This window comes from Python bivittatus, unplaced genomic scaffold (assembly GCF_059951505.1).
Source record: "Python bivittatus isolate LINGU-HERP-01145 unplaced genomic scaffold, Pbiv_v1 ctg000370_np1212, whole genome shotgun sequence".
Classification (NCBI taxonomy): domain Eukaryota; kingdom Metazoa; phylum Chordata; class Lepidosauria; order Squamata; family Pythonidae; genus Python; species Python bivittatus.
This window is the reverse complement of record NW_028277062.1, coordinates 3,823,676-3,833,953: the sequence shown is the minus strand read 5'-3', so window position 1 is coordinate 3,833,953 and position 10,278 is coordinate 3,823,676. Positions and strand designations below refer to the sequence as shown.

Genomic DNA, 10,278 nt, shown 5'->3' with positions numbered 1-10,278 from the left:
CTCCAGGCCCGCGCGTGCGCAGTGCGGCGGCCCTCTCCTCAGGGCGCCGCTCAGTCGGAGCGAGGCGGGCTGCGGGTCGCTCGGAGGGTCGCTCGGCCGGCCGGGCAGAAGCGATGGGCCCGTAGCCGAGGGGGGACCGCCGCCGCCGCCGCCGCCATGGCCGACCCGGCCCCCGCCCGCAGCCTCGACGACATCGACCTCTCCGCCCTCCGGGTGAGTGGGCCGTCCCCGTCTCCGCTCGCCAGCCGTCCCGCCCGCCGAGGAGGCCTCGGGGTCTGGCCGCGCCGGCCGGGCTGAGGCGGCCCCCGGGAGCCCCGCGCCCCCGTCGTCGCGGGCGCCGAGGCGGCCCTTGTCCCCGGGTGGGGCCGTGCGGGCGGCGGCGGCTCTCGCGGCGCCCTGCGGCGGGACCGGTCTCCTCGGCGGAGGGGCGGCGGTCCACTTTGCCGCCCTCCAGCCCGGGCCCCTGGGGCCCCCGGCCGGCGCCCGCTGATCCGGGGCCTCCCGAGGGGAGGGCCCCGCGCCCCGAAACCAGGCCGGCCGCGGCTCGGCTCGGCTCGGCTCGGCGCGCGCCGCCGCCCGCAGCCCTCGCTCGGTCTCCTGGAGGGACTCGCGAGTCGGCCTCTCTGTCGGCGGGTTGCGGCTGTCGGGGGCGGCGCGGCGCGGCGCGTGGGAGGGCCGGGCAAGGTGGAGTCGCTGGAGATCAGCTTTCCGGACCCGGGGTCCGGCGACCCCCCCCCCCGCCGCAAGGGCTCCGTGGACAGCCTGCAGTTTGCAGCGAAACCGCAGCACACGGAAGGAGAAAGTCTTCCCCGGGGGGTGCAGCTACCGCGTGTGCGATCCTGGGTCCACACACGCCTTGTCTGTCTGTCTGTCTGTGGTATCCAGCGGTTGTCTTATAGGAGCGAGCTCTCCGGGCGCAGCTTGAATTATGAAACAGCGCAACGCTTCATTTTTTAGGAACGATAAAGTGGCGAGAGGGGGGCAGTAAAATAAGAGCAGCAGCTATAAATAGTAAAATTCAAGTTGACATAGCAGGGGTAAGAGCAGTTAAGTCAACATCAGTCCAGAGGCTGGGAGCGTAACCCACTTGGTTGGACTCGCTGCTGGAGCAGCATCTCAACCTTTACAGCCAGAGTTGAGCCTAGAAATCCCTTGCCCGGTGAAGCGGTCCTGGTGTCACACAATCCAGCCGCCCGACATCCCCAGCATCTGGGTAGCCTCATTGGGGGGGGTTGCAAGGCGTGTTACGGTAGAGAGAGCGGGTAACAGAGCAGTTATTCAACGCGACCTGCTTGCAGAACAGGAAAGCCTCCCAGCAGAGCAACGAGGTGGCTCTCCTGCTCCTGCTCCGTCAAGGGAAGAGCAAGGCCGCTCTGCAGCAGTAGCTCTTCCGCGTTCCCTGTCCCCAGCAGAAGAGGTTCCCCTGCCCAGTTCAGGGTTCCACCATGACGAAGAGCAAAGGAGCTGGATGTGTCTCCCAGCTGCTGCTTCTGAAGCTTTGAGCTGAAGGAAGTCCCCGGCCTTCTGACCAGGAGGAGGTCGGAGGCCTGAGTGCCCAGCAGGAGTATCTTGGTTTTCCCTGCCGCTAGGTCATTGGCAGGCCGGCCCTCCGTAGAGAGGCCGGATTCCCCAGATTAAACCTGCTGTCCCAGTTCCACATCTGCCTCCCACGTTGATTGGGCCCCAGAAAAGAGGGTGGCATTTGCCTGAAAAGCCAACCTGTGAAAGCAGGCCACGGAATCTGCTGCCCTGGGGTATGGTGAGAGCTGGGCAGGTCTCAGAGAAGGTGCCGTTGCAGCAGCTGCACCCTGCGCTGGCGAAGGGGAGTTGGGAAGGTCGCTTTTCATGTTCTTCCTGGGAGACTGGAAGCAAGCGTCCTTGAGATCAGGGGTGTGGGCAGAGCCTTGCTTTGACCTCTGAATCTGTGGCAGAGGGGGGCTTGCTGTGTTATGCTTTCTCCTGGGTTGGAAGGGAGGATGTTCCAAGGCCTGGTGAGTGGTGATGGAGGGGGCCTTTAGGCTGTCATTCACCGCTGGGCCACAATGTCCTCATCTGGGCAAGAACTGCAAGGCGGGGGGGGGGGTCCCAGGCTTGAGGAATTGACCTCTTGTTTCATGTGGTTGACCTCGGCGGCAGGAGGGACCACAAACGTTTGTGTGTCCTGAAGAGGTGTTTGTGTGGATCGTGCACAGGTCACCTTGATCCTGTAGAGTCAGATCACCCTTGCCTTAAATCTTCCAGGGAGGTGGTTTTCCCTGGGAGCTCCTGCTTCAGCTGTGGAGTGGAGGTCCTGACAGAGTGGCCCTTCACTGGCAGGCCCCAGAAGGTGGCCCCGCGTAGGGAAGCCTTGCCCTGCTTTGGTGGGCTGCAAGGGCTGGCCTGGGAGGAGATCTGGGAAAGGGGATCTCGTGCTGCCTGAGCTCTCATACAGCTGCCCTCGGCCCCTAGAGATGGTCCAGGGCAACACCGGGGGTCTGCCTATCCCAGCCTTGTCTGGATCCCTGCTGGGGGGTGCTGAGGTTGTACTGGCTGCCACGGAGGTTCCCTGGCTCTTCTCCCTTCCCAACACAGGCCAGCTCGCACCCTGTCACTCTGCTCGTCTTTGGGCACGCGGGTTCTTCTTTCTGATCACAGGGCTTGACACTTTTCACTTATGCTTCTGGCCTGATTAAATGGCTGTTGCTGAAGTGGGAAAGAAATTTCCCATCCTATTAACTAGGAACACGCGGGGTATACGGATGTTGTGGTGTACCTGCTCTCTGACTGAAGCTGGGGCGGGGGGGAGGTATTCTGCTCTGGGGGAGAGAGGAGCTGTGGTATCTTTCTAGCCCCAGGGCTGGGGGGCCAGGCCTGGTCTCCTCCCTTCTACTGTTTTTCCTCCCTTCTCCTTGGTGGTTCTAGCTGTTGGAGGGCACTGATGGGTCAGCTTTTGGCTGTGCTCTCCGGCTGTTCCCCTCGCCTGGCCTCTGAGTCTGAAAAAGGATCTCTGCGCTGGGCTTGTTCACGCCACCATGCTTGCTTGTTGCTAGGGAGAACTTGTTGACTGCAGCATGTTGGCCTTAATTGAATCACAATTCCCCCCTTCACGCTTGCTTACGCGAGCTTCTCTCCCCTTGATCCAGCTGGACGGCACGCAGAGCAAGGCTGATGCCGGCTGCCCTCCGGACAGTCCTCCGTGAAGCCCTGAGCGAGCGGAAGGGCAGGCGTCCAAGCCTCAGCCCGGGGGCCTTGCTTGTTTCATGCAGTTGGGGGGGGTGACATGTAGGGAGTCTCCTGCGGTCTGGCTGTCGGGGACAAACCTCCCAGTTTGGCTGCAGCTCCTTTGCTATTTGGGGCCACTAAAATAGCAGGACGTGGGAGAGGCTCTGGTGGAGCTCGGGCTCCTTTGCTTCTGCTGGGGCCCCATGGTCCCTATTGGCAGCATGGAGCTGCTGGGGCTGGGGCAGCCCCCCGCCAGATCGTGAAGTACCCGGGTGACTCCTCAGCTCTCTCGGAAGCACTGAGATGGAGGTTCTGATGTGGCTGTTGCCACAGGTGAGGGCAGGCCCCCTCCTGCTCCTGTGACTTAGGCCGTTCAGCTGATTCAGGTGCAGCTCCCCCCACCCTCCAGGAGGTGCAAAGGGTGGGGCATCTTTCCTTGCCAAGGGTGGACCTGCCCAGACCGGCTTTTCTGTCCCGGTAGCCGTGGGTGAATAAACATTTTGCGGGATGAATGCTGGCTGCAGTGGGTGGGGAGGCGCTTCCTTGGCTTGGCTTGCAAAAGACTTGGAGAGGGGCAAGTGCAGGCCCAGGAAGGACCTTGCTCTCCTCACCCTGCTCCTCAGCAGCAGCAGTTCTGTGGGAACCTGGGTCACCGTGGCGTAGTTTTCTAAGGCCTGCATTGCTGCTGGATAACATCACCAGGCCGTTTTCTTCATTTCTGTCTTAGCCTGTATTGACAAGGCTGCAGATGTTTAACTGTGTGGGCTTTTTTCCCACAAAGCAAAGGAGGCCTGCCTGCCTGCCTGCCTGCCTGCCTGCCTGCCTGCCTGCCTGCCTGCCTGCCTTCCTGCCTTCCTGGCTTGCTTGCTTGCTTGCTTGCTTGCTTGTCTGGGCCACAAAAGTCCCGGCTCTTCTGGCTGGTGTTCTTGCTTGAAGTTTGCTCCCACTTCAGCTGGCAAGGACCCCATCCCTGAAGCCCTGCTGACTTCGGTGGATCGGGACAGCCATTCATTGCATTCTTATAATGAAAACCTCCCCTGTTACAGCAGTAAGATCGTGACCTATTTGGTACGGGACAAAGAATTCCCCTTGCAGTGCCTTAAAAAGTCATTTTCCGGTCCTTGTGAAATTGTTAGGGCAGCCTGTTCCTGGCAAGATCTGAAACCACAGTTCCCTGACACAGGCCGAAGCATCGCATGTTTCTCTCGGCTTCTCCCTCCCATCCTCTTCCGTCAGCAGGGCCTCCCGGCTGCTGTGGGGCCTGTTCGCGGCACAGGGACACTGACGATGGCAGCCTGCAGTTCCTCCGTTGGGTGTGGGAACGCACGACTAAGGCTTGCGAGGAACCACTGGCTTCTCCCAGATGCCTCTGGGGCACTTGCGAGCAGGAGGCAGAGAGACTCCCGACGGGCAGGCCGCCTCTCCGTAAATCTATTGAGGCACCCAGGATGGGTAAAATCACCCAAGGCCATTGTCATCAGCGGGCCTTGAGGGGTAAGCGTGCGCTGCGGGGGGCTGCGGTTGCCTGCTTTCTGCACTGGTTGGCCTGGCCTGGCCTGGCCTGGCCGCAGCAGTCTGAGTGACGGCCTTTGTATGGCTGGGGAGCGAGGGCCAGCTGGTTGGTTTCCTGCAAGGCTTGCTGGTCTGCCTGCCTTGGACTTACCTGGGGGGGCAGCAAGCCCAAGCGCTGGCCTGGAGAGGGCCTGGCTCCTGCCACCTCCTGCAGAGGAAGCCCCGGGAGGAGGCGGCTTGCCAGAAGCATCTGCTGCTGCTGCTGCTGCTGCTGCTGCTGCTGCTGCTGCTGCTGCTGCTGCTGCTGCTGCTGCAGAGCAAGGCAGCCTGTGGTTCAAGCGCTCGGCGGGATGAGGCGGCAGCCGCCCGACTTGCCCCAAGCCTCCCTCCGTGGCATTCATGGGCAGCCCCCTTGGCTCGGCCTGGGCTTGCGGAAGGTTGGAGGAGGAGGGAGAGGGAAGCGTGCCTAGCAGCAGGACCAGTGGGGGTGAACGAGGCCCTTCCTTGCCAAATTCCCACCAGGTCCACTCAGCCGGAGAGGAGAGCTGGGGTCTTCCTTGGAGACTGAGCTGCGGGGCTCCGGGTGGGAGGGGGTCTTGCTTCCGGCAGCGGTCTGCCTCCCTCCCTGGGGAGGGGAGGGGAGGGGGTCAGCATGTTTGACAAGCCTCAGGTGTAGATTTTTGGCTAGGGGGCTGGGCTGAAATTCCTGACAGTCCCAGAGGGGGAGGGTGCTGGGTTATGGCAGGTCAGGAAAGCTGCTTTCCTCCCTGGCGCGCCGCACCCTCCCCTGCCTCTTCTCTCAGCCATTGCCCTTCCTGGGAAACCGGAGGAGGCCTTCAGCTCAGCTTGCGTGCGACTTGGGGCTGGGCCCGGTTCCGGCCCCTGCCCTTAAGGCTTCGCGATGGGAGGTGGAAGCTTGTGCGACAGGGCTCCCCCCCCCCCCCCGGAAGCAGGGTCTCTCCTGGAGGTGCGGCCGGGGACCGGCAGAGAGTCCCTGGCCCGGGCACTGAGCTTGGAAGAGGGAGGCAGGCAGAAGCCATAGCGGCACCTCGTTCCAGAAGGGTGCCATGGAGATGGTGGGGGCAGTGGCTGGTTGCTCCCTCCCCCTGCCTTGGCACAGTGTGCAGGCTCTCTCAGAAGGCGTGAGCCCTGGAGGGCCCCCCACGGGCCTAGCTGGGCCCGGGTGGCCTCCCCAGCTACTGAGCAGGATGGTCTGGAGCGGGCAGCTGACCTGGGGCCTGCAGACCCTGGACTGACCAAGGACAAGCTGGGGAAGGCAGGAACCCCCAACGTGTCCTTCGTCACTCCCTGCTCTGTACCCTGGGAGAGAGGAGGTGGCAGCGGGGAGGCAGGAGGAGCTTGCTTAGAGCTGGCATGTCGGCGCGTCGTCTGCAAAACCGGGCGGGGATGGGGAGTTGGCCTTGCCTGGTTTTCAGGAGCAAAGGTTGCCTTCCGCCCTGCAGGGCAATGCTCCTGTTTCTCGGCAGCTGCCGTGGGAGGGCCGAGGAAGCTCCTGGGAGTCTGTTCTGCTTTCTCTCTCTCACCTGCCCCCCCCGCCCCCACCCCTGCCGAGGGCCTGGCGTTGGGCCCTGTTTGAGGCTGACTTGCGCTCTGGAAGATGAATGTGCCCTAACTCCTTTGCCGTGGAATGCCTTGTTTGCATATAAATGGAACGGGGGATGCGAGAGACCCAAATTAATTCATGCCATTTTGCAGGGGAGCTTGGTTGCCGACTGACTGCAGGTGAAGAGGCGTTTCTGAGTGTCTCCAGCAGCTACCATCCCCCCCGCCTGTGCATGGCGTGGGTTGGGCTTGTGGAGGGAGCTGCGGGGTGGTCAGCTGTAAGCACAGGTCCTTTTGGTCTGATCCTTCCTTCCTTCCTTCCTTCCTTCCTTCCTTCCTTCCTTCCTTCCTTCCTTCCTTCCTTCCTTCCTTCCTTCCTTCCTTCCTTCCTTCCTTCCTTCTTTCGTTCTTTTCTTTCTGCTGACTCACAGCCACCCCCAACCCCTCTGAGTGTGACAGGGTTGAGTTGGTTCACTGGCATCCACCCTTTGAAGGGAGCAAACAGCTTGAGCAGGGATGCTGCACGGGACTGCACCTCCCCTGTTCCCTTCCCCACCCCGTCAAAGTAACCTTCACGGTCCTCTGTTTCGGAGGGAAGGTCCTCGTTTGCTTGAGCTTTCTTCCTCTTTCCTGAAGCACAGTTTCCCCTTTGAGGGCTTAGGAGGGGGTTGGCCAGCGGCCGGGGGTCTTGTGAGCAGCTTTGCAGAGAGGCCTGGACTTGGGGAGGGAGGGGGCCAGTAGAGGCATGGGTACTGAGTGGACTCTGTGCCAGAAAGGCCTCTCCCTTTGGGCCTTCCCTTCTCAGGGTCTGGATGCCTGGGGGCTACGTGGTGCCCATGGGGGGGCCACGTGTCAAAGGAACAAATGCAGCAGCGCCAGTGCGGTGCATTGCCGCGCTGGCCCCTCCTGAGTACAGATGGGGTGCTGAGAGGCGTCTGCTGACCTCGCGAGTTTGTGGTGGTTTGGCTGCTTTGTGGGGTGGCCCAGCAGCCACCGCATCCCTTAAAAATAAAACGCTGCCTTTAAATGGGGGTTCGGTAGAGCTTTCCTGGCTTCAGAAGAGCGGGGGCAACCCCAATCCTACCTACCTACGCAGGGATGTCGCTACACTGAGGCGGGGGAAGCGGGGAGAGGAGGCCCCTTTGGCCAAGCCTCCTGGGGGCTCCCAGGGCCCCAGGCTAAGCATCAGACCTGTGGGGGGGGGAGCAGCTGGCCTCCACGATTCAAGAGCTGCTCCTTGGGGTTCTGTTACAGGCGGGAGTTTTCCCCTCTTCCTTTGACCTGGCCCAGGGGCTACCGCCAGCGGCCCAGGGGTTCAGTCAGTCTTGTGCTGGGATGGAAAAGGTTGGTTCTCAAAGCAGCCTCTTCTTCCATTCTGAACTGAGGTAGCTGCTAAGTCCCTGGGCTCCTGCTCAGCTTTAACAACCGGGTCCTCCGCAGATCGTCTCTCGGGTGCCATGCCCATTGGGCAGCACCACCCAGCCTTCCTAAGCCAGGGGGCCTGCTGTTGCTGGGGTGCAGCCAGAAATCAAGAGGAAAGTGGGGATGGGTTGCACGTGGCAGCCAGCTGCAGGGTGTGACTGACAAGGCCTCTCTTCTCGCCCTGCACACACACACGGCCCGCCCCGCCCCGCCTCGCCTCGCCTCGCCCCAGCTTTGGGCATCCGGATATATGGAGGCTTTCCTTTCCAGCCTGCCAACTCCGCAGCCTTGCTGCAAGAGGCTTGGTCTCGCCCCACCTTTTCAGGGAGCTTTAGAGAGGCCTTTCCTGGATTCGGGTGGGGGCTGCCTGGGCCTTCCCAGCACAGCACAGCCCTGCCCAGCTGTGCCCAGCCCACCCGCCTCCTTGCCCTAATGAGAAGCTATTAATACTGGTCCTGAGGGATCTGGCCCACCAGCAGAGGCGGCTGTTACCCTAGATTTTAGGCGGAGCGCTGTAGAGGGCCGTTAGGATCCCAGTTCTGCAAGGGACCAAGAAAGAATCGGGAAAAACTGGGGCAGCTGTGTGGAGGATCAGAGGTGCATAGCCCTGAGAAAATGTGACCGAGATACAGCAGAAGACAAAGACGAATCGGGGTCACAGGAAACCAGAAAACAGTGAGGGCAGTGCCCAAGTGAGCTGACAACCCTGCCGGGCCCCTTCCCCAGCTGTTCTCAAGCAGAGGTTAGAAAGTTACCCGAGGGAGTGCTCTCATCTGGATCCCCAAATGGAGCAGGAAGTGGGGTCCTTTGACCTCAGGGGGCTCTTCTAGCTGGATTGCTCCCATGGGGGAGGAGGTGCCCTACACAGAACTAGTTGTGGGACTGCAGCCACCCTGCTGCTTCAGGAAAGGTCATCAACAGAAGGCAGCCATCCTCTCCGGGGCCACCCCTGTCTTTGGCACCAGGGCTGCACAGCAGTTCCTCCTCGGTGTGTTCCTCTGGAGTGGAAGGCCCAACCCATCTTCTCTTCCCATCCTGGAGTGGCCTTCCTTGCTGTGGCTCGGGTACAATGGCCCCTCGTGGGAAGCTGCCAGGCCTGAAGGGCAGTGCAGATCTGCACCAGCAGATGGGCCTCTCTGTGCATATGGACCGGGGGAGCGTGCAAGAACTAGCTAGGCCTGCCAGCAGGAGACCGGACATGCAAGACCCTGTGAAGCTATTTAGGTTTTCATAGCAGTTTTGCACGCCATACACCCCTGATACACTAGATGCCACACGCTGGTCCCCATGTCTTTGTAAGCTCTGAGCACCACTGCAGCTTCCTTAGGTGGGGAACCTCAAGAGGACCCAGGCCAGCCCACTGGGCATTCTGGGGCTTAGCAGCGGTCCTTCCCCTTGCCTAGTATGGTACGAATCCAGCCTCCACCTCAGGCAGGGCCAGGCCCGTGTTGGCTGAGGCCTTGGTGGGAAGGGGGCATCCTTTGTCCTCCTGCCAGCGGCCAGATTTATTCCTGTTCACAGCAGGTCTAACCACCACCTCTTTCCTCTGCAGGATCCTGCCGGCATATTTGAACTGGTGGAAGTGGTTGGCAATGGGACTTATGGGCAGGTCTACAAGGTGAGTGACTGGGGGGCGGGGTAGCACTAAGCTCCTTCCTCAACAGGGCCATTGCTTAATCATCCTGACTAAAGGTCTGATACAGATATTGATTTGTGCCCCACCTTTCCTGGTGGGGGAGGCCTACGACTAAGCTCTCTGCTTCCTGAGTTCATTTGGTAGGCGGCCCTGCGTGAAGGCTACGCCTTTCAGGAGCTTTGCGATGCGGAGAGCACTGGCTAGCCCCCGTGGCTGAAAGGCTCTTCTGTGTGGTGGGCTGTCCCCTTCCTTTGCTGCTCTTGGCCTCGCTGGGACCCCAGGTGGTTCCTGCAAGAAGCAAGAACTGGGCCGGGCTGGCCTTCAGCCACACCCAGCTTCAGGGCCTTCTTGTGGTCAGATGTTCCGCTTAGCCGCCTGCTCTGAGCCTGCCTTGTGGGACGGGAGGTCTGCTGAAAGGTGGGTGGCGTTCCCCTCTCCAGGGAGCCTGGGCTCCGGGCAGCTCTGAGCCCAGCCAGCTTGGTTGGGATCTCTTTGGAAGGTCACGGGTGTCTTTCTCGTCTGTAGGCGTGCGTGCACACACACACATGCATTTCTGGAGCCTTACCTCTCTTTCCAGCATAGATGCTCCAACCCTTTGAGCAGCCAGAAGGAGCAGGCTCTTTCCCTCCTCCCAGTTTCCCCCATGATGCAAGAAGGTCTTGATAGACACAACATCGAGGGGGTGACCGGGGGTGGAGGAGGCAGAAGCAAAGGAGCCTGGAGCTCCTGTGGCTGTTGATACTCTCTGAGTAGGGGCCGAGGAGACAGTCTTGGCCTTTGCATGCTGTTCACACTGCCACCTGCCCCCTTGGTCCTCACTGGCTCACTTGCAGGGGTCCCATCGGTCTGGGCAAACAGCTGTCCTCCCTCCCCTGCACAGTCCAACATCTCACTGAGAGGGGAGGCAGATACATTTCCAGAGAAGTCACCCTACGAATCCTCAG

The 10,278-nt window shown here is 61.2% G+C and overlaps 1 protein-coding gene across 28 annotated transcripts in view; it reads left to right on the top strand.

Moving 5' to 3' along the window:
- The first annotated feature begins 5 nt into the window (after positions 1-5).
- MINK1 (misshapen like kinase 1) overlaps positions 6-10,278 on the top strand; it is a 29,731-nt gene continuing 19,458 nt past the window's right edge. For 6 of the 28 annotated variants that reach the window (XM_088142010.1, XM_088142026.1, XM_088142017.1 and 3 more), the window contains exons 1-2: positions 7-213; positions 9,251-9,316. In XM_088142010.1, the coding sequence (XP_087998136.1) occupies positions 157-213; positions 9,251-9,316 (123 nt within the window). In that variant the 5' untranslated portion in view covers positions 7-156. Of the gene's footprint in view, positions 214-4,108; positions 4,696-6,429; positions 6,555-9,250; positions 9,317-10,278 lie in introns of those variants that run through there. The other 22 variants (XM_088142009.1, XM_088142001.1, XM_088142004.1 and 19 more) reach the window with 13 other exon arrangements.